Source organism: Chelonoidis abingdonii, chromosome 16, assembly GCF_003597395.2.
Source record: "Chelonoidis abingdonii isolate Lonesome George chromosome 16, CheloAbing_2.0, whole genome shotgun sequence".
Lineage (NCBI taxonomy): Eukaryota > Metazoa > Chordata > Testudines > Testudinidae > Chelonoidis > Chelonoidis abingdonii.
This window is the reverse complement of record NC_133784.1, coordinates 13,076,263-13,102,144: the sequence shown is the minus strand read 5'-3', so window position 1 is coordinate 13,102,144 and position 25,882 is coordinate 13,076,263. Positions and strand designations below refer to the sequence as shown.

General features: G+C 46.9%; 1 protein-coding gene across 1 annotated transcript in view; it reads left to right on the top strand.

Moving 5' to 3' along the window:
• PAX2 (paired box 2) overlaps positions 1–19,385 on the top strand; it is a 96,808-nt gene extending 77,423 nt beyond the window's left edge. Inside the window, 4 exon segments of the mRNA XM_032778195.2 lie at positions 10,429–10,530; positions 16,974–17,060; positions 18,494–18,534; positions 18,536–19,385. Of these exon segments, the coding sequence (XP_032634086.2) occupies positions 10,429–10,530; positions 16,974–17,060; positions 18,494–18,534; positions 18,536–18,634 (329 nt within the window). The 3' untranslated portion in view covers positions 18,635–19,385.
• Positions 19,386–25,882: the final 6,497 nt, after the last annotated feature.

Below are 25,882 nucleotides of genomic sequence, written 5' to 3'. Positions count from 1 at the left end.
AGCTGGATAGTGTGTAGAAGGCTCTGGCCTTCTCTCATCAGTGTAGAACTGGGGAGGGATTCTCTAGGAAAATTCATTGTGCCTCAGTATCAGTAGAAGAATACCTCTACAGAGGAAAGACTGCACATGCCTAGGATGGCCCTGGAGTATACTGGAAACTGACATGTCTCCTGCTCTGACAGTATTTCTGAGTGTACTTTGAAGGCACCTTCATTTAGTTGGCCACATTTAAGCCCCAGTGCAGCAGAGCACTTAAACACATGCTTCACTTTAAGCATGTGAATATTCTCATGTGAATGCAACATCCCTATGAGCTAGGAATCAGCAAATGGGGCTGCACTGAATTGATGCATTTGCCAAATTTGCCAGGCATCTCATTCTTTGTCCAGGTTTTAATAGTTGTACCTGCAGATAAATGTTCCTAGAGCCATGTAGACTTGACTTCAATGGGGCTACACAGCTGATTAAAGTTAAGCATGTTCTGACAGAATGCATGCATCCAATATACTGGAAGATTCATGCTGTTCTGTATTTGAGGACTACAGAGCCTCGATTTTGCCAGGAGGGGAGGAGGTAGAGAGAACACGTCTGTTTATTTATAGAGCTCCTGTCAACACCAAAAATGTAGATTTTGTAAAATACAGTTTTAAAAAGGAAGATGCAAGGGCATTACAAAACCTGATATAAACATCAATAAAATCAAACCAGCCTTGACTTTCAAGAAAAAAACAGGTCTAAGGTTGTTCCTTTGCATATGTTTTTCAGCAATTCCCTGCAGTGCTGAGAACTCAAAGGAAAGCATTGGGCTAGGGCTTGCAAAATGGTGAATGAATCGGAGCAGAAACAGAAACTAGCTCCACACGGTACGTTGTCCACCCAGAGTGCAGTGCAAGCAGAAAGCAAGAGCAGTTGCCCTGACAAGCAGATTAGGGCCTTTGCATCCTTTCCACTGTTATAACCAAGGCAATGTTAGCAACACAGGGAAAGGGGGAGAAAGTTTTAAATACAGGATGATTTTAGCTTGAGCATGATTTTCGTAATGTTCTTGCAAAAGGAAGGTCAAAGAAGGAGGAGTGGAAACAGCCACAGTGCAAGATATAGTATGTCACACCTGCAGGACTCGTAAGACCTCTGGAGCCAGATCCTGACTTGATGGAAATTGACTTTGGTGGAATTGATTTATGACTCCATTGACTTTGGTGGAATTTCACCAATTTACAGCAACTCAGGATCTGGCCCTGCCAGGTTGCACGGGACAATCTGTTCTAAGTGAGGGGGAGCTGCCATGGGGAAGAAGGCTGGGGTGATGGTTAGGGCATTAGCATAGGACTTGGGAGAGCTGGGTTCAAGATCCTGCACTGCTACAGACTTCCCGTGTGACCTTGGGTGAGTTACTTAGCTTTTCCGTGCCTCAGTTCTCCATCTGTACAATGGGGATAATAGTGCTCCCTACCTCACAGGGATAAACACACAAAAGATCAGGAAGTGCCCAGATACAATAGGAATGGGGGCCAGATAAGGACATTAGATAGACCAGGGAAATGCTGAGAGACTCATAAATATTGGCAAGACAGTGCACAGCAGTACATTAAGAGGGCGTGCCTAATGACCCCTTGAGTGGGGACATGCCATCCAGGAATTCCCTTCCTTGTTTTGTATAAAGAAAAGAAACCCTGAATGCAGCTTGTTTGTCCTCCAGGAAACTAGCACTGAAAAATAAGCAGCTTATCCCTCCTGCAAACCAACCTGTTTCCCTCACCACCCCATCAGCCGCAGAGAGGGCAATAAATGCCAAGATGAGTCTCCGAAGGAACCCAAAGCTGTGAATCTTCCTCTAGCTCTGTCTGACCAAAATCGTGGGGGGAATTTAGGCCAGAGATCACCAATTCTACCTGCCCGCCAGGATAACAAAGGAGAGTGTTAGGAAGGAAGGAAAACAGCCATAACTCAGCCAGTGCAGTGGGGAGAGAGGAGCTGAAAGTGGGGAAGGTATTTAGTCCTCTGCTGCTCTGTTACAGATGAGTGTCGTGGTAGCTACATCCCCCAAAACTTTCCCCAACATGACTCTGGGCAGCATCAGGACACCGAGCACCCTTTACACTGTGTAGGGAGCCTAGAATAGGCTAAGATGAGGCTCTCCACTTCTTGGGAGGGGTCACAAGCTGTTCCATTTCTGATTCAATTGCTGGTCGATTTCCATAGTAATAAGACATTGACAGATACCACCGGGGTTCCCTAATGCAATCTTACCGAGGGATGCCCCTCCCAATGAGAAAGAGACAAACCAGCGTGTTGCAGTGATATGGCTCGTTGGACTAATGCCATTGCCAGGATGCATGGGGAGGGGGGGGAAGATGTGAGGAGAGGTCTGCCTTCCTTTACCCAAAATACCATAGGATTAAAGAAAATTGAAGAAAAGGGCCAACCATCCAGACTGAGTCTGTAACTGAAGTTTGGGATGGGTTAGAATGAAAAATGGGTATCTCTTCTAGGTGCTTAGGGGTGTGTGCGTGAGAGAGAGAGATTCTTTGGAGGATGGGATCAACTGATCAATCTTGTCTACATGGCACACTGTGTAGATGTACTTCACTACATGGGTAGCTCTACCAGTGGTAGCAATGGGGAAAGCTACATTGCAGACAAACATAGGTGCTTTTACTCAGGGCAGGGTTGGATAACATGATAGTAGATGTGTGTATGTGTTGTCCACCAGTGGAGTTGTGTTGCAAGTGAGTTACAACTATGCAGTTTCCTAGTGTAGACTGACAGACAGATGCTCATCTTTGGCCCTCTGGTCATTCATTCTTTGCCCACCAGAGGAAGGTCTTTGGTATATCTGCATCCCTGTCATCCATGCTGTTGCTCTTCCACCCCTATAACCCCCCTCTCCCCATTGAGTACAAGGTGCTGCCTTTGAATGGTGTGAGGAATTTTTCTTCTTAAGCCCTGATGTGTGCAAGTGGGGACTGGGATCATCTCCACTGCAAGTCTGGCAGGGGCTTTAACCACCTCAAAACACTGGGACAAATAGCTTCTGGTCCCTTAACCCTGCCCAGCTTTGCAAGGCAAGGAATGGCGCTGTTGTTCCCATTGCGAGGGCTTTAGAAAGCCTTTCAAGCTGAAATCCTCTCTGTGGTGGCTGGGCAGAGAGGAAATCCAGGGGCTGGATCAGATTGGCCTAATGCTGCAGCAGCTTAAGCAGTCTGTTTTACCAGAGATTATGGTTTCACTTACACAGAGCGCCTGAAAAATGTTGCGGTTTAGAAAGGATTAGAGCTGAAAATTCAATGCTTTAAAAGAGAAATAAAGCAGAGGAGGGACTGGAAAAACCCCATGTGCCTGGGGGCTGTGCAAACAGGATTAACCTCTGCCCATACCACCTCTCACTCCTGCCCACCCACGATTCTCTCCTTCTGGGTGCCAGCCAGACCTGCTGTGCTACGCTGGGATATACAGCCTTGCAAATGCCTGAGGCTAATTTGTCCTGGGTTGGTTGTTGAACCCTGGTTTGGAAGGGCAGCTTCTCCCCAGTCATGTGGGAGATGCTCAGCTTCTACACTGCTGGGTGGCCATGCAAATCTCCAAGCTACAAAGGTAGGGAGTGATCACGCTAGACCACAGTGCACTTGGTACAGGTACCTGGGCACTCATTCACCACATCTTGTCATTTTGCACTGAAATGTGTCATATACTTGTGTCCTCACTGCAGACAGACTTGTTGCAAAGAGGTCCCAATGCTCAGGGTTCTTTGCTGGCCATAAAGGTTCCAGATCCCTGGAGGAGACCATACATAGCAAATTTGCCTTTTTGACTGCCAGCAAACCTATCTGAGACAGATGTGCTGGAGGCAGACATGTTGGAGATTGTATGGTGCACTCAGAATAAGCAGCACTCAGACATAGAAATTATCCCCTCTCTCACCACCTAGACAGGCACTAAAACCTAGCATCGATTCGTGCACCTGAAGTTGATAAGGCCTGCCCAAGCGATGAGAGAGTCTGAAAGACTTTGCCATCTATCACATGTCTAACTCTATACAAACCAAGGTCACCCAAGCTGACTCATCTGTATGCCCCTGGCAATACCTGCCATGATGGCAGAGTGATGCCATTCATTAACGTGAGGGTAGAGGTTTGCCATGTCAAACTTGAATTGGGCCTGGTCCCACCATACAGTCTTCTCTTCCATATTTTCTGACACCTCATTCTTGAGCGCACAAATGACCGGGGTGCTAGTCTATGCCACCTTTTAAATCTCTGAGCTGGGTGTGTCCCTGACATAAACACCTAGGTTGGGGGCCCAGGGTTTCTGTCTGGTAGCCTACCTCCCTGAGAACTAGGTTCTACTTGGGTCTTCACTGAGTACTCTGATGGCCAATTTGACCTGGCACATTTCTGCCACATCTGGGTTTCCCATTCAGAAATCTCTCAATGGAGATGTACCATACTCCTCCACCAAGGAACCGTAGCTTGGGTCTGAGATGACACAACAGTCACTTTTCCTAGGGAAAAGGGTTTTGGCACCACATCACCATGCACCTTGACCCCACAGAGAGGACGAAGGAGCAGGAAGGACAGTCCAGAAGCTTCAGAGCATCCTTCTTCCATCCCTGCCCCCTCCACTACTTCTGCCCACACCCAATCCTGTCCTGCTTGCCTCTTCTTGCATCCCACTCCCTGCACCCTCCTATGCATCCCTCTCCTCCCCACCCTGTTGCACTGCTCCCTCCCTTCCCCGCAGAGGCATCACTGGGATCAGAACCTGGGCCCTTTCATATATTCCCTGCTATTATCTCAACCCCAGCTTTTTGGATCTGCCCCCAACCTTTGTCATTTTTTAAATTAATCTCCCTGTTGTTTTTTTAATCACTCCATTTTAATTCACCCATTTTGTTGTCCCTGTGCTCTGTCTTTCTATCTCTGTTGATCCCTTACGCTACCACAGAAAGCCTCTCCTCTCCCCTCAGGATAAAGCAAGAGCCTCAATGAGCCTCTCTCACCCCTTTCACCTGCACCTCGCTGCCCAGCTGTGGGCAGGCTGACTTCCAGCTCTTCCTCATGACCTTTCACTATGGTACCCCTTCTGGGCAGTCCAGCAGCCAGCCTTGGATGGCAGGGAACAGGGATTATTCATGCATACAGGGAATGCTGCGGGCTAGGGGCTCAGTCCCATTTGAGGGGGAGATTAACTGCACACTCCTGTCAGTTAGAAAAGTGAACAGGAGCTAAAAGAGCAAGCCCCAAAGCCAGTGCTATCCTCAGAGCTATATCTAAGGCGTGGGCTCTCTATGTGTGGGGTTCTCTATGTGTGGGTTCTCTGCGTGGGGGGGGTGTAACAAACTGGTTTCAGGGTTGTATGTAGTTAAATGGGAGAAAGGGTCACAACTGGGTGGGAGTGGGAGCTGGGGTGGAGCTCAAGTATGGAAAAGGTTGAGAACCACTGGGACTGGGGAATCTTGGGATGAACTAAAGAGGCTGTAGTGCTGCTGTGCATTGCTCTGGTGCATGCATCACTAGACTGCTGTGAGCAGTCCTAGCCCGCAGCTAGGGAAAGAGATCAAGAAGCTGCAGCTAATACAACAATGGTACAAAGGCTGAAAGGTAAGAGGTGTGGTGGGGAGAGAGCAGAGGTGATAAAGTTCTGTAGTCTTCAGATGGGCCAGCCTTAGAGCTAACAATAGAAATGAAGAAAGAGGCTTCTTCACAGTGTAAAAAGCTGCTAAGACAAGTAGCTGAAGCCTGAGGTCAAAGAAGGAAAAACATGAGCTAGATACTAGGGAAACTTTTTACCTGCCAGGGCAGTTGAACAATGGAACAGACTCCTGTGGGAAGCAACTGAGGGACCAACACAGCAGAGATTCACAGACAGGTTAGATGAGCAGGAGCAGGTAGGTTATTTTATCTCTTCTGGAATCCTGTGTCCGGTTCTGGTGTCCACAATTAAAATAGTATGTCGACAAACTGAAGAAGGTTCAGAGGAGAGCCACAAGAATGGTGAAAGGTTCAGAAAAACCGCCTTATAGCGATAGATGCAAAGGGCTCAATCTATTTAGCTTAACAAAGAGGAGATTAAGGGGTGACTTGATCCCAGTCTAGATGTACTGACATCGGGAACAAATATTTGATAATGGGTTCTTCAGTCTAGCAGAGAAAGATCTAAGACCATTCAATGGCTGTGGAAGTTGAAGCTAGACAAATTCAGACCAGAAATAAGGTGTACATTTGTACCAGTGAAGGTAGTTAGCCGTTGGCACATCTTACCAAAGGTTGTGGTGGAGTCCTCATCACTGGAAATGTTTAAATCAAGATTGGATGTTTTTCTGAATTATCTGCTCCCGTTCAAACAGAAATTATTTGGGGGAAGCTCTCTGGCCTGTGCCATACAAAAGGTCAGACTAGATTATCACAATCGTCCCTTCTGGCCTTGGAGTCTATTAAGTAGTAGGAACTCCATCCTGCAGAAGTCTGTGGTGACTCAGACTGGATGACCCAAGGTGGCGGTTCTGGCTCTACCATCTGGGAATGTGTTTCATGTCCTTTCAATGCATGAAGCTTTTCAGCTCAGAACCGATGACTCCTTTAAATTTGGAAAGTGCCCAGTGCAAACATTGCTACCTCTACCTTCTACTTCCTATGTTGTTGTTATTCCCTCTAACGTCTCCCTTTTCATCGAGGTTTGCATTGTTAAAATCTCTATTCCTCATTTTCTGGCTCTTTTGAGGACCTCCCAGTAGGAGACCAGAGAGCAAACCAGTATCGTGAGCTCTCTTAGTCCAAGCTTTAAGGCAGCTTCTTGGTGCTTCTATGTTCTGTGTCTATCCTAGCCCAAGCTATTTCCAGCAATACTCCTCTAGTTGCACATTCAACAAGCAGTCTCTGGAGCAGAGCACGGTGAAATGTTTCAGGAGATGCAGGTTACTTCAGTATCTCTGTGCCTTCAGGCCAGAGAACGGTAGATGGGAGAAAGCTCAAGGTTCTGTTCTCTAGCTCACAGAGCCACAGTTGAGTTGAGGGCTCCATTTTGATCACTCAGAAGGTTCCTGGGTTGCGGGAATGGCCTGGCAATGGACGCTTTTCAGAAATTGGACAGTAATCTGGCTTTGTCATTGACCTGTGAGCTCAGGTGGGTGATGAGCAGTGTTCCCTCTAATTTTTTACATCCATGTGCGGAATGAATTTTGTTCGGTGCACCAGTATGGAGGTGATGTGTGGTGGGGGAGGGGCCAAGGGATTCAGAATGTGAGAGGGGGCTCAGGGCTGGGGCAGAGGGTTTAGGCATGGGGGTGTGAGGGCTCTGGTTGGGGGTGCAGGCTCTGGGACAGAGCCAGCGATGAGGGGATTGGAGTGCGGGAGGGGGCTCAAGGTGGGGCTGGCTTGGGGTGTGTGGGGTGGTGCAGGCTCTGTGGTGGGGCTGGGGATGAGGGGTTTGGTGGCAGGCTGCCCCGGGTCTGTGGTGGTAAGAGAGGACTCCCCTCAACCTTCTCTGATCGCAGCAGCTCGAGGCTGGATGAGAGTTGCCTCTTCCCGGCCATGGCAGCTCCGGTGGGCATGGGCTGGGCCGGGCTGGGGGAGGGGCTCCTCTCCCAGGCAACTCCGGTGGGCCTTTGCTAGGCCTGGCCGGTGGACGGGCTCCCACAGCTCCGGTGGCACTGGGCTGGACCAGACTGGCAGACGGGCTCCTCTCCCTGGCAGCTCTGGCTGGTTTTGGCTGGGCTGAGCCAGGCGAGAGGCTTCTCTTCCCGGCAGCTCCGGTGGGTCTGGGCTGGGCTGGAGGAGGGGTGCCTTTCCCTGCCAGCATGGCGGCCAAGCAGCTTACAGGGAACTTATGTGATGAGCCTGTTTGCGCACTGACACTGAAAGAAGTTTGTGTGCAGGGCATGCTCAGGGCTCCACTGCAGAACCTTTATTCCCCTTGTTGTTCTCTTTCTTATTTGAATAGACCCATTGATGTGAGTGTTCACCACCCTGAAAAACGGTTCCTCAAAGAGGCCATTGATGTTTTTTGAGAGGCAACCAAAACCCCATCTAAAGAACTAGGCAGCTTTACCCCTCGTGACCCCAGAGTGTCACAGGTTCTACCAATTAACAACCAAGTGAAACCCCAGCAAAGTAAAGCAGGGCCCCCATGTGATGTCAGCAGAGAAACCAATGGAGAAACTCTGATGTGTAATCTGGTTTGATTCCACCACAGCCAAGATGGTGGCACAGTCTGCATCGCCACACTGACCCAGATGGAGACCTGTCACCTTTTTCCAGACTGGCACTGTTGAAGGAGCCTTAGGGAATTAGGTGTCCAACTCCCACTGTATTTTCCGTATCTGGATATGAATGTGAAGGGGGGTGCCTACACTTGGATGTGAATCTGAAGGGGGTGTACCTAGATCTAAGTGTGCCTAGATCTGAGTGTGAATCTGAAGAGGGTGTAGCTAGATCTGAGTGTGCATAGATCTGATGTGATTTGTGTGAATGTGCCTGCATGCCCACATTTGAGTAGGAATGTCAACGTGTATGTACTTCACCTGCCACGGCAGCATTTCAGTACAGGGATATCAAGCCTAGAGGTCTCCACCACTTTTCAGTGACATTTTTCCCCACTTGACACCTGCTGTAATGTGCCAGGCTGCTCAGCCTGGGAAAGCCTAGCAAGTCCAAAGCCTGGACACTCCACTGTACACACAATTCTCCTGTGAAAGAGAGAATGAAAGAAAGAACAACCCACATCTGACAGATGTTAGTTACATTGCTTAATGCATGACTGGAAATCACCAAGGTACAAACGTGATGAGGGTGGGATAAGAACCTATAGAATAGAATAGAATGATACACTCTTAGGCATCACCTCTGGGGAATGGACAGAGTGCAGCAGAACCAACATGCCAATTCCCATCATCCAGGGTGAGGAGAGACGGCAATGGGTGGGGCCCTCTCAAAGGACAGACTAAGGTTTGCATTTCTTCTTCTTTCAACCAATCTGTTCACCAATCACTAGTCAAAGCCCAAAAGCTGTGACACTGATTCTACCCACCACACCCTAGAGAGAACTCACCCTCTGCGGGGACGTAAGGTTCATTTACCCTGAGTGCCAAGTGGAAGGCTGGTTCCAGGGCCCTGTCCACAGATTTCATTTCTCCCATAAGCTGAGCTGATACAGTAGGCCTGGTTTTCCTTACAATTACATAGACTAGTGCTACTCTGATTTCTGGGAGGTTGCTGGTCCTGATTCACATGGGCACAGATGAAGGAGAATTGGGACCCAGGTCTCCAAACAGAACAGAGAATGGATTTAACAAGGCATCAGCCAACAGCACAAGCTCCTTGGCAAGCTACAGCTCAGCAGAGGAATCTGGAGGGCTGGTATGGGTTGAGAGCTCAGTCAGCAGCATAGGAGGTTGAGCTGGGAAGATCCCAGAGCAGTGGAGAAAGGATTGTCTTAATTTATTTAGAGGAGTTTTCATTTTGGTTTTGGCGTGAAACTCCCAGCAGCTTCTGAGATGATTTTAGTTCATTTAAATGCAATGGGCACTCACAGCAAAATGCCCTTCTCGCTGGCCCACTTTCAGGTGAACCTGTCCCAATGAGGACATGCCTCTGGCAGCAGGCAAGGAGCCTACAGCTGCACTTACTCAGCGGTGAAAAATAAAACTCTGTCATCTACTGCCTGTACCCCTCTCCTCCCACACCCATCCCCATGCTCATCCCCTGCAGGGGAAGGCATCCTGACTCTGGGGCTTGCAAAAAAAAACAGTGAAAACTTGTACCTGTGACAGAAGTAAAGAAGAGATCAAATTAAAACCCCAGGTCCTATTTTTTATTTGTATGACAGTAGCACCTAGAGGGGCCCCATTGTGCTAGGTATTGTGCACATATGGGAAGAGATAGTCCCTGCCTAGAGCTTACAGCTTAGACAGACAAATAGTGGGAGGGGAAACAGACACACAGAGAAGTGAAGTGACTTGCCCAAAGATGGACAGTGGCAGAGCTAGGAATGGAAGCCAGGTCTTCTGACAGCTCTAGGCATTGGACCATGCCACCTCTTTCTGCCTACACCACGTGCAGAAGCTAAGCTACACCAGTGATGAATGTGGTAGAACTTTCTATGCAGCTTAGATTCACTTTGATTAGGTTAAATAGATCCAAGCTGCCCAACTGGCTTCGGTGTATACAGTCGGATGAAATGAATCACTCTGAGCCTTGAAGAGGCTCCTTTTCAGTGCCCTTTTTGCAGCTTGGACTCAAAAGCATTAAGGTCTCCAAAAGAAAATCTTCCAGTGAAAAGGAAGGTCAGAGGTCCCAGGCAGAGTCTCAGAGTGTTTGCCCAAGAGGCTTCTGGCCACTTGGTGTGAACAAAGAAGGAGATGCCTGCTCTGTGCTGAAGGATCTCAGTTCAAGTCACTGCTCATCCTCTGTCCCCACTTCCTTCTCTCTCCAGGTCGTGACATGGCGAGCACCACCTTGCCCGGTTACCCACCCCATGTCCCGCCAACTGGACAGGGCAGCTACCCAACCTCAACTCTCGCAGGAATGGTACCCGGTAAGTCAATGCCAAAAGCATTTGTGTTGTGCTTAGCCAGTGTATAGGTCTTGATCATTCTGCTCAGGCACTAGAATATTCTGCTAAAGCTCTAAGTTCCTTCCCATCAGTGTCTCTGCTGCCCTTAAATCCCTGCCTGCTACCCATGGCTCACAGTCAAACATAATGCACTACCACTGCCCATGAAAACTGATTCATCACAGCTAAGGGCAACTAGCTATGTATAACCTATGGTAATTAATTAATCTTCGTATTCATTAACTACCATAATTAACTTCCAACTGTCCAGGTAAATTATTATCCACTATTCATAGCTCAGGATAATTAACTACGCACCCATGTAGGGTAACAAGCTATCTTTTGTCCAAAGCCCAGGACAGCTAAGGACCAAATGCCAATGGTAACTTAATATCTACAGCCATGGGTGGCTACAGTGCTACCCACAGCCTACACTCACTACGAATCCAGTGCCCACATACCAGGAATAAGTAGCACAACTCAAGGAAAACTACTTATTACAACAACCCAAGGGCTAACCAGCCACCCAAAGTCTGCTTGCTCTTATACACAGCCACTGCCCACAGAATAAGGATATCTACTACCTACTCCATGCATCCAAGAGACAAATGGCTCTCTGCCACTCATTGGCTAAGGATAAATATCTTCACTCAGCACATCTGACTAACTTGTACTGCCTGTTGCTCACAGAAAGGCCAGTTAGCCATTGTCCAGACCTCAGGAATAGCTAGCTAAGGGTCTGATCTGGTAAACATTATTGAGCCTACTGCTAGTCAGTGGGGCTACTCACAACAGTGAACGCTATCACTGATGATAAATGTGTGCAGGTCTGAGCCCTAATATCCTTAACTGACTAATCCCTGATTACATCCCTAGAGGTACTGGCTAGTAGTAGTAGTGTTCTCTTCCCAGACAAACTACCCATTGCCTACAGCCCTAAGATAACTGGGGATATACTCATAAGCTTATAGGATCAGGAAGAGCGATAGGGCCAGATTCTGGCTCCCACTCCAGCCCCTTGCACCACTCCAGCCTCTTTCACCACTCCAGCAGTGCAGAGGGGCTGCAAAGCTTGCCCCGCCGCTATCTGTGTGTTGAAATCTCCAAGTGGTGAAGAGTCAGCATTTTTTAAAGAAGCCCCAAGCCTGCTCTAAGTTGTGCCAAGAGCTGGCTTGGCCTCCAGCTGGTTCTAGGGCAAGGGGAACACAAAGGTGATGCATAGCAGTCAAAAACCAGTCAATCGGTGAATTCAGATAACCACATGTTTAAGTCTTATAACCAGTTTATGCTTAAAGCAGTGTTGCTGTGCCTTCTCTGCTATTTTAACCCAAATTAAGAACACACCTCTTTTTGAAGTGTAGACATAGGCTTAGTAACCCACAGGAGTTGATTTAAGAAGTAATTCTCCTTTAGGCACTCGATACTAGTGACCACTATACAATGAAGTTCATCATCCCCGTGGCAGAGATCATACCAAAAACTAGCTCTGGGACAGCCTGCTTTAGAAAATGTGCATATGACAACAGTGAGGAAGCTAGTCAGAGAGACCCTTAAGTCAAGGGTAAGGGAATTCAGCTTAACCATATGACAACAGCATTGACACTCAACGCATGCAGATACCCAAACAAAGAATAGAAGCAGGAAGGTAAGGGAAAAAAACAGGCTAGTTAAATTGCAATGTGTAAGAAATTACTCAAGCCAAATAGGTGTCCTTCTGAAAATGAAAATCCAACCATGTTGGGGCTTAAGCCAACCTCAGGGTTAGGAGGACATTTTTCCTGGGGCCTACTTGGACATGCTGAGGTATTTCTTACACCTCCCTATGAAGTGCCAGTTGCTGGCCACTTTCAGTCACCAGATACTGGACTGGATGGATGGACCACTGGTCTGATCCAGTCTGGCAATTCCTGTATTCTAGTACAACTGGAACCATCATAACTGTGTTCCACAGAACATATGATAGACATTGATAGGCCTAATGGGGAATGTGAAATGCAAACATCCAGGGACTTAGACACAAATAGCAGGAAACTCTTTAAGTGTATCAGAAACAGGAATTATGCAAGAGAAGGTTTTCTGCTGACCAATCGGAGAACATCTTCCTGGGATGTAATCAAATGTGCTAACATGCCAGAGAGCTGCATCGTTCAGTTGCTTTGAATGTCCACTCCACTGCAGGGATCTTGAGTCTAGGTCCTCACCACTGGAGCCTCTTTTGGGTCCTCCCTGATTTACTGGTTCCTGTGTTAAGCTGCCATGATGCAGATGCCAGAGCATAGATGTGACTCTGTGGTAGGACATGAGGTGCAGATGTACGGTCTAAAGAACTGAATCATAAGACAACACAGACTTCTGCGAAGAAAGGTTCAGATTCAGGGGATTGCATTCAGGATCCAAAGGGACACACATGGAATTTCTGTCCTGCAGGAAATTCCAACATTTCCAAATTTGTGTTTTATCTCAAATTGGGACAAAAAATCAAAATATTGAAAGATTTGGTGCAGTAACATTGAAACAAAGCATTTTGATAATATCAGAATGCTTAGTTTCAGTAATATATGTCAAAGCAAAATAAAACAAAAGAAGAAAGTTAAACAAAACAAAGAAGGCTACCCCTCTGATACTAAACAAAACAAGAAAGTCAAGATGAAATGAGAAAGTTGAAACAAAACAAGGAAGTCTAAACGAAATACTCAATTTTGAATCATTTTAAAGATTGTCTGTTGAAAATTTCATTGAAATCTACATATTCCTGTGAAATATTTCAGTTTAGTTGAAGTAGCATTTTGAGAAGGAAAAGTATTCCATCTAAAACATTTTGACCAGCTCTAGCCAAATGGATCTCTATTACATCAGTAAAACTCTGCTGACATCAATGGGGTTGCACTGGTGTTACAGAAATGAGTTTGTCCCCCTTACAGACACACAGGCATGTGCAAAATGGGTAATCTGGGGTGTAAGTATCCCTTTGGCTCATACAGATGCTGCCTTAAGATGTGTCCTGCATTCACAGTCACCTGTTTGCACACATTTCACAGCTGCAACTTAGGCTCACTGGCTCTAGAGATGGATGGTAGCTACTACGTCACTGAGTGCATCTTCCTGCAAAGGGCAGGAATTGGTCACTCAAAGGAGGATTAATCAGACATTACTTTAATGTTATGTTAGATCTGTGCATGTTCCAGGCTTGGGAGGCTTGCTGCTCAAGTGATAGGACACCTTCAATCCCTGTATCCCTTCCCCCTCTTTCTTAGAGAAGTCGTCAGCCCCCGCCTCAACCCCTTTGCCTGCTGGAGTCACTCTGCAAACCCTCTGGAGGACTCTCCAAAAGGAGAAAGGGTTTAGAGAGAGCAGCATGGAGTCTGTAGAGGGCTGGTAGCAGCAACGGGGGGAGCATTAAACAGAATCCAATGCTGATGAGGAAATTACACTTGTTTCATTAGCGATCGGGAAAGGCAATAGCTCAGTTCCTCTTGGTCACAGTTGAGCTCAAAAGCTCATTATCCTACTGCATGCATGCTTTCACTCCTCGTCAATAAACACCGTTTCCAGTGGCTGCCCTCCATCCTCCCCAGCTCCCCATGGCTGCACCAGAGTGGGGCTCTTTCTCCTCTACTTAACCTGTGGTTCAGGATCACTGTAAACAGTTTAGGATGACAACAGAGAAGAGAAAGAGAGAGAGAGAGAAGCCTTGAAATATCAGAATTTTGCTCTCCCCCACAGCCATACCGAGACATGGGCTATGCTATATGAGCCAGCTTGGAGCAGAAATTCCCATCTGGTTGGCCTTTTCCTTCTCTCTGGATTAGGTTTCTCCATGGTACAACTCTGCTGAGCAGCTCACTTCAGTGATGTTACAGCAGGGCCATGCTTGGTACTCTGCCTCTGTGCAGTCTCCCTCTGCCTGCCCCCCAGGGCATACCATGCTCTCTCTAGCAGGGATATTGTGACTATCCCCCATCTATCCATCAGGGTTTCCAGGGCTGGATGTTTCTGGATTGGAAGCACATTCAGTGGTTGCCATTATAAAGTCAACATTTGCCAACAGCTCCAACTCGGTAGAATCTGAACTATTCCCCTCTACTCAGGCCTGGTCTACACTAGAAAATTAAGTCGTTTTAACTACATCAGTCAAGTGTGTGAAAAATCCACCTCCCTGAGCAACATTGTTAAGTTGACCTAAGTCCCCATGTAGACAGCACTAGGTTGACAGAAGAATTCTTCCATTGACTTAGCTACCACATCTCGAGGAGGTGGATTTACCTACACTGATGGGAGAGCCCCTCCTGTCAGTGTAGGTAGTGTCTACACTGAAGTGCTACAGCAGTACAGCTATAGTATTTCAAGTGGAGACAAGCCCTCAGAGTAAGAACTACTGTAACTGCAGTACCTCAGACCTCAGAGAGGGGAAGATGGAAAAGGGGGGTGTAGCTTTTGACAAAAGTTGACCTTTTTAGTGGTGACTAGTTTATGCTATTATTCTGAATTGCTTAGAAAACCCAATAGAACCTTATCAGGGTAAATCATTGTAGCTGTGTTGACTCCATGGACTCAGTTTCCACCAGCAGAGAATATGGCCCATTGGCTCTAATGCTCCTGAGAAGGAAGCACTGGCAGAGATTAGAGAATAATGAATTGAAATCTCTTTGGTAATTGTGTCTGAGGCATTCCATGTACTTTGCTTTATTGCCTTTAACCTCCATGCTGTGGATCTCTATTAGAAGGCCTGGATGCTTTCTGCACTCATTGTTTCTCTATCAAGGACTCTGGTCCCTACAGAGAACAGCTGGCAAGTTGTTATCAGACTGTACAGACCAGGCACCATGGCCACTTTGTTCTTTTCCCACTTCTTTTCAAAGTTCAGACCTATGTTCAGTGTCATTTGAGTGCATTACGGAGGCTCTCGGCTGGCATTGCTCTTTCCCAGCCTGTCTGCAGTTTCATTAAAGAGAGGTGATGATCAGACAAGTATCTATTTAAAAATGCTCTCTCCTTACTCAACAGATTCATAGATTTTAAGATCAGAAGGGACCATTATGATCACCCAGTCTGACCACAATGTATGTCTTCCAGTCATATTTTCTCAGTTGCAAGTTCATTAGCCCTGAAGAGCCCATATAGCTAGGGAGGTGCACTGGGTGCTCTTCTGAGCCAAAGCTGCAAAATTTGGATCCTGGTCCAGATTTCCAGAATTTCACAGAGTTCATAGTCATGTTGGTTTGGGCCCATCTCAGGCAAAGATGAAGAGACAAAGAGAACCCAGAGGCAGAAAGAACCCAGTTCGCCTTTCAAACCCAAGCAGCATCCGTTGCACAAGCAACTGGAAAAATCACCTTTTGACTTGTAACCTGAGCAAGTTTTGTATGGAAGTCATAGACTCCTAGGGACCTCGAGTGGTCATCTAGACCAGTGCCCTGCACTTATGGCAGGACTAAGTATTATCTAGACCATTCCTGACAGGTGTTTGTCTAACCATCTCTTAAAAATCTCCAATGATGGAGAATTCCCCGCAACCTCCATAGACAATTTATTCCAGTACTTAAGAACCCTGACAGTTTGGAATTTTTTTCCTAATGTCCGACCTAAACTTCTGTTGCTGCAATTTAAGTGCATTGCTTCTCATCCAATCCTCAGAGGTTAAGAAGAACAACTCTTCTCCCTCCTCCTTGTAACAACCTGTTATGTACTTGAAAGAGTCATTGAGAGAATATCAATGGGGCGCCCATCATCAGAGCCACTCTTGTGGTTTGGACAATGGTATGGAAGGGGTAGGAAAGAAAGGGCTGTGCATTCATATTCCACTCTGCAGTTCATATATAGCATTCCCCCTCACTTCCCTGTGAAGTGCTTCTGATGACCACCACCCACGATTTTCTCCTTAACAAGTCTTCCCCATTTCACAACCCCCAGCATCCTACTAAGAACAAAACTAACCAACGCGAGTTGCTATTGACAGTGTTGACAATTCCTATGGTTTTATCATGGGTCTTGCAATCTTTGGTGTTTCTTTTAAACACCCAGCTCCTGGAGTCATGGGATTAGGTGTGGATCTTGGCTTTCATTTTTTAAAAAAAGCAAGTTCCTATTCCTCATAGTTGCAGAGCAAAGCTTGAAAATATGACCCCCCCCCATTGCACCCTGCAGATCTGGAAACCAGGTGGTAAAGAAAAATAGTCCAATATTTTAAACATTTCAGAAAGATCTTGTGATTTTGAGGGCCTGACTCATGCTTTTTGACTGTCCAGGGTCGGCAGCATTGCACTTAAAATTAAAGAATTGTATATCCTTAAGTTGCACTTCCAAGTGGATGAAGAAACTACATAAACTGGTATGGTCTGGGTCAGATGAACCTAAGCGCCAGCTCAGGGGAAAAGTAGAAACATGTCTTTCCCACTGTGTTTCACTTCTCACTTTTTTCCTTGCAGGGAGCGAGTTCTCGGGGAACCCTTACAGTCACCCTCAGTACACGACCTACAACGAGGCCTGGCGATTCAGCAACCCCGCATTACTAAGTGAGTACCTGCCCGCCCGCACACACACTCACCCGCCTCGTGCTCCTTCTGTACGTCTCTTTGTTTTCTTTTCATTTGTTCATTTGTTTTCTGAAATGAGTCTGCAAGTATCTGGCCAGGCTAAAGGTCCTTTCCCTCACTGTCCAGTCTGGCCTCTCAGTGAGTATTTTCATGACATCTCTTTTTTCTCCGACCTGAGGCTGCTCCAAGACTCTACTTCAGATTAGTTCAGAAATCCACTTCAGGTTCTCCTTTCTCCATGGGTTGCACCCAGAGCCCATTCCAAGGGTGGTCAGCAAGTTCTCCACCCAGGAGCAATGCCCACAATGCCTGGATCAATTTGGTCAAGTTTGTCAGTGGCTGGTGGAGTCTGTCCAGCAGGGATGGAGCCCCACTGAACCTAATGTTCACAGAAAAAGTAAAATCTGTTGGCGGGGCTGGGGGAGGAGAAAAGCCCTAAAACTCTGTCTTCTCACACAGCATTTCCTTGTATGGGAACAGGAAGAGATTTATTGTATGTAAAATAAATAAGCTGTGATTATTAACTACATATTCACTAAGGTTTAACAACTGGGTAATAGATACAAATTTTATTCCAGTGTTGTTAAACCTCAGCAAATGTGATCTTAATAATCAATCACTATTTAACTCCCATCCAATAACCACCCAGAGGGCTTCTCTTCCAAGTGTGATCAAAATCCCAAGCAATGAAACAAAGGGCAATTGTTTTGTTTCTCCCTCAGCTGCGTTTGGAGATGGCTCACAGCTCCATATCACATCTGTTCAGTCAATCCAACCCCTAGAGGCCTACTGCAGATGAATTGCTGCAGCTCAGGTACGGGGTGCTGCCAGAGTGATACTCACACACTGACCTCTCAGCCCCTGTGCAGAAGGGCAACAGCAATGGGTCCCAGATATTTTGCCTGCACGCCCCCATTTGGAGACTTATTGATTCCCGCAATGCGAGACAGCAACAAAGCAACCAAAGAATCCAGGACAGGGTGCTCATTTTGTAGTGCCTCCACAGGACCCCAGCAGAAATAGGTGTGCATGCAAGATCAAGCAGAGAGCACCCATTTGGAGGAGGTGCCATCATATTCAATTGGTATCGCAGTCGTATCTGCTAATGGCACAACCCCAAGTGGGGATGCAGCCCATAACATGGGAACCGCTGGTCTACAGGAAGGAGGATTTCCCAGCCCTGGGGAGACCAGCTCTGCCAGGAGCATGATGTGTGGCAATGTATCTTCAGAGAAATACAGCAGTTGGGTGGAAGTGTTGGCCCACCTGCTCCTGGCCACAGGTCCTTCCTTTGGTCCTTCTCCTTTTGTTCTTTTGTTTTGTTTTGTTTTCTTTTCTTCTTTTTTTTATTTTTATTTTTTTACTGTTTGTCCTTTCAAACCAGTCCATTCTTCTCCTGTGTTAACTTTCAGGTTCCCCTTATTATTATAGTGCCACATCCCGAGGCGCTGCACCTCCCACTGCTGCCGCTGCCTATGACCGCCACTAGTTACCATGGAAACCACATGAAACTGCAGGGCGACAGCTTAGGCCTTCATATTGTACCTGTCTGATCAACGTTCTCCAACCCTGGGAAGGGTGAAGAGAACTTCTCCGTCCCCCTCCACGCCCAGCTATCCCTCCCCTTCCCTGCAGAATGTGCTGGATCGAAGCGCTCACGACATCGGACTGAGAAATACGCGTCCCCTGCACTCTGTCCCTCGCCCCAACTCAACTACTTCCGTGGACAACAGGAAAGGCCTGTGGCCAGCTCACCTGCTGCTGTAGTCCTTCAAACCATCCCAGGCACAGTTCAGCCACGCAAGGCCACCCTGATTTTGAAGACTGAGGGGAATTCAAGCAATGCAAGCTGCAACCCTTGTTTATACAGGACTCTGTTCTCCAGGGAGCGGTAGAGGCAGGGTGAAGTGGGGAGGAAGTCACCTGCAACAAATTGTTCCCTCAAGAAACTTTCTTCCGTGGTGGATGCTTCAAAATGCTAACCGATAAGCCTGTTTCAGAGGCCTGAGGGACTGGGCTGGCTAGCATGGGGATGGCAGCACAGAGAGGCAACCCAGCTAGCAGTGAAGAAAAGGCCCAAGTGCAACACTCTCCATTCCTCCTCCTACTCCCCCACACCCCGGGTCTCTCTGTGTGCTCCATCCCCACTCTTCTCTTCATGCCTTGGCTTCCTTCCAGGTTCCGTTTGAAGGCCACACCCAGCGTGTTGTGACCTCGCAGGCTGGAGTTGGGTTGAAACACACACAAACACGATTTCTGTGACACACAATCAGCTCAGACAGGAGGATGGAGCGACATCAACCAACCGACCGATGAAATGAAGAAATATATAAATAGATATATAAATATAACTGTGTTTTTATGCTTTGTCATGAAGGTCTGTAAAAAGGAAAAAAAAATGAACAAATCCCCAATTTTCTAAAAAAAAAAAAATCAACAAAAAAACAAAATAAAAAAAAACCTACAAAAATAAACCCAAATCCCCTCACCCGAACGGCACACAAGTTCCTCTGATGTTTGATGCTCCCCTTTCACTCTTGGGTTTCATTTCCTTTCTGTTTTGCACTAGAATGTGATGGTGGAGAGGATTGGAGGCCAGCTCTGCCACATCACCTCCTCTTTTCCTAATCCCAATCCCATTCTCTGGGGAGCAGTGTGGACAATTCACATCTGGCAAAAAAAAAAAAAAAAGTTACCAAACAAACCAGCCAACTAAACGCACCCCGTGGGAAGTCAGCTTTTTCCATCTCAGTTGTCATCAAACAAAGAAAACAAACCCAGTCTCGTGCTCTAACTTGCACTTGTGGTAGAAAGGAACGTGTGGGGTTTCATGCAGGTCTCCCTTCGCAAGCAGAGCTGAAACAGACAAATTCAGAATTGACTGGGATTGTTGCTTGGTTCCCTACCACTTGGTTCCCATGCGCTTAAACTTGCACCTACTCCCTTTACCCACATCTGCCTCAGTCAACCTGACATCTTAACTCCCACATCTTAATACTTGTGCCCTACACCGCTCCCTGAATACCTACACCTTAATCCCTACAACCCCATTAAGTGTTTTATTCTTAATTCCCAAACCCCTGCAGCCTTGCAGTCTATGCCCTATCCCACTCTCACGGTCCCTTCACCCTCATCCCTACACTTAGTTCTCTGTGTTCTGCACCCTAACATCTATCCCCTATACCCTCATCTTTGCACCCTCAAGCCTATATTACACACCATAATATTCACTCCCTGATTCCTGAATGCGCTTGTAATGATTCTGTAGTGATTCTCTGCTCTCTTTGGTTCCCCAGTGATTGCTAAGCACTGTTTTGCAAAAGGCTGATTGTCAGTGGAAATGCTTATTACTCCTGTATTGCTGACAACTTCAGATGCTCCTGTTCTTTGGACTGACACTCCCAAAAAGCGAGTCAAAGAAAACATGAAGGCTAGAGCTGATCTCCTGAGGAGCAAAAGGCAGATTCTCATCGTTGGTTTAGAGAGAGGATTGGGATAAGATGAGTAGGCTACTGTCCATGAATAAAGGCAGGATAGAGTCAACCCACTGAGGGTAGAAATGTGAACCGTGGAGCAATTTCCAAACCTAGCATTTGTATAAAGCCCATGGTTCCCAGCCTCTGAATGAAATGTGCACATGGACTCAGCTTTCTGTCTCCAGGGTTAGCCTGAAGGCAAGAAAAGTCCATCAGCAGCAGCTGGCTGTAATGGTCCCAAAGACTCCACTCACCCAGAGCTCTTTTCAGCACTTGCACATCTCAGGGTGACCATATGGATGCATTTTCTGCAATAGGATGGCACAGAATGCTAAGAGGAAGTGTTTTTGTTTACACAGAAGATAAGGGCCTAAAATCTGTTCTGGTAAATCCTGAGTCACTCCAGTGAAGTCAACAGAGTTACTCCACCCCTACGAAGTCAATGGAGTTGCTCCAGATTCATTACTGTGAACCCACTGAAGTCAATGGTTATTGGAATTTATCCAGATTTATGTCATTGTGACTGGGTCAAGAATTTTGCCTGTTGTCTCAGTCTATCTCAAATGAAAAAAGAGACACTGGTTAATCATTTTTAAAAACTCACCCTTATCATCCCCTTGGTTTCTCCCCCACATACTAGATAAATGCTTGGCCATAAGCTGTGATGTCCCCATTTGATTCTCTCAGTAGTGCCTCTGCTCTCCTTGTCCAAAATCCAGCTTCACCCAGCATGCGGTCAAGGCCAGAGTATCTAACCCCAAGCCTGACAACTAGAATAACCCAAGGGGCTAGAAAACATGAGACTGACACACCTCACATTGGACAACATGCAGTTCAGGAAGCCTGTTCCAAAGCAGCTAGCCACTGAGAAAAGTCCAGTCTTATGATGGCACTTCACAGAGAGATGAGAAGGCAGGATTTGGTTGGCTCAGTCATGACTAGCTTAATTTGATGCTCAGAGGGCCAAATTCATAGTTGGTTTAACTCCACTGATGCAAGAGGATTTCCTCCATGCATTGATTTGGCCTGGAAAGTTTAGAAGAACAGCAAGTGGGTTTGATCAGGAAAACAGAAGGATAGAGTAATATGCAGAGGACCAGGCATTCTTATCCTCTTCCATCACCTCCCCCGTAAAGCCCCATGCGAATGTACTGAATTACATTTGCCAAAGAGTTTCTTGTGTTGGTTGTTTTGAGTTACAGTTGATGGATGCATTGTAAAGCAGTATTATAGCTAAAGTCTAGTGCTGACACGGGGATTTATGTGGTGATATTATGCAGAAGAAAACCATCAATATTCATATAGATTCCATTAGATTGGGCTATGCAGGAAACACAAAAATTCTACCAATTATTTAATATTATGTTATTTGCAAAAACAATTGCTGCTTTGTAGGAAGATAATGTGTGTAATGTGAAGGCAATTCCTCTTGTATATAAGTTCATCTCCATCATCATCATGGTAGTTATTAAAACAGCCTTGTCTCATCCTGTACATAAGGAACGCGCTGTCTGTACTGTGCAAGTCTCGTTGTGCTCACTGAAAACAAAACTATCTGTTCAATAAAGCACAGCACAAACTCAGAACCTGAGGGAACAGCCAAATTGTAGAAGGGCTCCTTCCTCAGGAGCCTGGGAGTTGGTTTATTTTAGGTGGATTTTTTTTTCATTTTTCTTAAAAAAAAAAATTACAACAAAAAACAAACAAAAAATGAAGTTTGGAAGGAAAACAAAATCACTATGCAAAATCTAGCTAAATCTGTCCCTGTGTTTCATGTGTCTCCTCCATTCTTCTCTCTTTCCTTCCCTTGCTCTCCTTTATTTTCCTCCCTCCTTTAATTTCTCCTCTTTATCTCCCTCCCCAACACCCTTTATTTCTTTCTCCATTACTCCTTCATTTCTAGCCCACCATCACTTCTGGAGAGAGGATCGGTGTTTCCAGTGGTCAGCCCAGATGACAGAGCTAGGACTCCCAAGTTTTCTTCTTGGCTTTGGGTAAATGTTGTCAAGTCACATCATCTCTCTGCACCTCAGTCCCCCACCTATCAAATGGGCATGATCATACTTCCCTACTTTACAGAGGTGGGGTGAGGCTGAATTTGTTAACGTTCGCCAACTGCTTTGAGGTCCTTGGATAGAAAGCTCTACAGAAGTGTAAAGAATTATTAGCAATAGCAATGATTTCCACTCCCCTTTCCTCCCTCTCCTTTTCCTTTCCTCTTTCTCTCTCTCTCTCACTTCTCTTTATTGTCATTCTTTTCTTTACTCTTCTTCCTCGCTCTCCTTGTCTTTTCCAGTCATTCTTTGCTCCATTGCCATGTTTGCTTTCTCTAACAGACTAAGCAGAAGGGTGGCATAACCCTTTTTTTTTTTTTTTCTCTTTTGGGGGAAAGAATCCCATGAGCTGTTGCAAACGATGTGCTTTGCTGGAAGGAACAGGAAATGCAGCATTTGGAACCTGGTGGCACTTGAGGCCTGTTCTCTGAAGTTCCTGTGTCCTCTCATTAACTGACCTCTTGTTTAGAGGCCTTGCTGGGATGTGGGAGCAATGGGGAAGGGAAGGGAGGGAGGGAAGATTCCATTAAAAAGACACTTTTTATGACCTGTAAATGAGGGGATTTTTACCTCAGCGTGCTGAAACGGGGCCATGTCTGCATGCTTTCTGATCCATCAATAGTGCTGAGTCAAATACAGAGCAAGGCTTCAGAACTAATCACAACATGAATGTGAGGATATTAAACAAACAAAACCCAAACAACCCTGCACCCATTTCTCCTCGTGAATGTTATCCTAGATACATTTTTTTCCCCAAAGGAATCTTGTTTTACTGATCTTTGGGGGGAAAATGACTTTTTTCACCCAAAGGATATGCAGCCCCCAAGGGAAAGAAACAACAGCCAGACCTGTCCCGCTCGGGACTGACTGGACGAGGGTTTCTGTAGGACCCACCCACGCTACTGTAATGTGCTCCTCGCTCAGGTCTGAGAAGGTGACAAAGATTTGAAAGGCAGGAAAAAGGGATTAAATAACAATTCTTGAACCGACAACACAATCAAGCCAGAACTAGCAGCGGCTGCTGGGAGGATGGTGGGTGGGAAAGGAGGGCATTGTCAGGTGTAGGGTCATACCTGTTCTAGGCTGTTGCAGCTATTCTTGGCTTTTCCTCATTGCTTCAATTCTGTTTGAATCTTTTCTTCTTTCTTCTTCCTCCTCTTCTCTTTTTTTTTTTGTGTGTGCGCACATGAGAAATAAAAACAATTTTTTTTTTGTATGTCACCCTGGTGGCTCCTGGCTTGTTTCTCTTTCTCTCTCTCGAGTAGATTCACCCTGGGGTTTCTGGGTTGTCACACTCCCTGCACCTACACCCTTTGGGCACCCTGTAAACAATAAACACCACTACTTCTAACTGTCACTTTGCTTGATAGAAGGCTCCATATGCATTCTAGCAATGCATCCTGCCTCTATGAGCTTCCACTAGCCCAGCTTCCCAGCCCTGTGAAGTGCCAGCGGAAGTCCCTCTTCCACTGATTTCTCTCAATGGACTCCCAATGATACACTTACATCCAGTGATGAGCTGGAGCCGGTTTGCACCAGTTTGCACGGTTGTTAAATTTTGAAGGGGCGCTGCACTGTGGGAGCCTTGTGGGCTGCTGCCTGGCCATGTTGCTGCTGCTGCTCCCCTGGCCCTGGGGCTCCTGCTGCTGCCTGGTGGGTCCCCAGCTGGTCTGCTGGGCCCGGGCTGCGTCCTGCTGCTCTGAGCTGCTCTCCCCGTGAGTACCCGCCACCCTGCCCACAGCCAGCCCCAGTCTCCAGTCAGCTCCGCTACCCCTGCCTGCAGCCAGCCCCTGCCGCATCCTCTGCCCTGTCTCCAGCCAAACCCTGCCGCACCCTCCTGCCCAAAGCCAGCCAGCCCCACACTCCTCTGTTTCCAGCCAACCCCTAATGCACCCCCCTGCGGCCCTGCCTGAAGCCAGCCAGCCAGCCCCACACTCCCCTGTCTCCAGCCAGCCCCACCCTCTGCAACCTGCCTGCAGCCAGCCCCTACCTCCAGCCAGCCCTGCACCCCCTTGCCTCCAGCCAACCCTGCACCCTCCTGCCTCCAGCCAGCTCAACACCCCCTACCCAGCCCACAGCCAGCCCCATACCCCCTGCCTCCAGCTAGCCCTGTCCCATGCCCCTGTCTGTAGCTGGCCCCATGTCCACTGGTACTCTGTAGTTCCCAGGGCAGTAACCCTTCACACCTGCTTCAATGAGGGGGGCAGGGAGCAGCTGGGAACCACACGTGCACATCCTAGGGTGACCAGACAGCAAGTGTGAAAAATCAGGACGGGGGTGGGGAGGTAATAGGAGCCTAGATAAGTAAGAGACCCAAAAATTGAGACTGTCCCTATAAAATCGGGACATCTGGTCACCCTAGCACACCCCCAGGGAGTGGCGAGGACTCAGACATGTGAAACGGAGCTCATTTCTGGTTCAGGCCCATCTTTTTGAAAAAGAACTTTAGGTAAGGTTAACATACGTCCGTATTTTCTCATACATGTCCAGCTTTTTGGTTCTGAAATTGCTGTCCGGGAGGCATTTTTAAAAATACAGACGTATGGTAACCCTGTTGGTACAAAAAATACATACTGTGGCATATCCCTTAAAGCAGAACTTTTTATAGGGAACTGGTTGTTAAGATTTTGGCAGCTCAGCACTGCTTACATCTGGTGTCTCCCAAGCAGTCCAGATGTTACTGGGCTAGCTATTGCATTACGTGACTTAGGGCACCTCTCCTGCCTCCATGTAGTCTCATTTGGGGGTTAGCATCACTTGCTCAAGGTGTCTTCCGGGCGTATTTTAACCTTCCAGAGTCAGTCCCAATTCTCAACCAAAGTGATTGGACAGAGTGGGTGTGGTTTGCAAAGCCTCAACAGAAGGGAGAGTGATTGACAGCTGTCAGAGCTAACCCCTGCCACTCTGCTACACTAACAGACATCTGCTTTATTTCCGTGAGTAGAATCCCTATAACTTGGTGCTTTACCGCACCCTCCTCTCTACTCTGAATCATCCTGATCAGTTGAGGGGCAAAACTTAATGCAACATAATTAATAGCCCAGTCACCAGCCTTAGTATTCATCCTCTGCATAAGAAATAGCTGTATGTTATTTTAAGGAGCACCATGAACAGGTGAGATCCTGAGCTGTTCACTCAATGTTTCCTCAGGCATCAGCTTAATGTAAAGTCCAAGGGAATCTAACTTAGTACAGGCCCAGTGAAACCCTAGCAAGGTGCTTGCAATTTGGCCAAACTAAGTTTGCATCCAAATTTTTCATGCTTCTTTAAA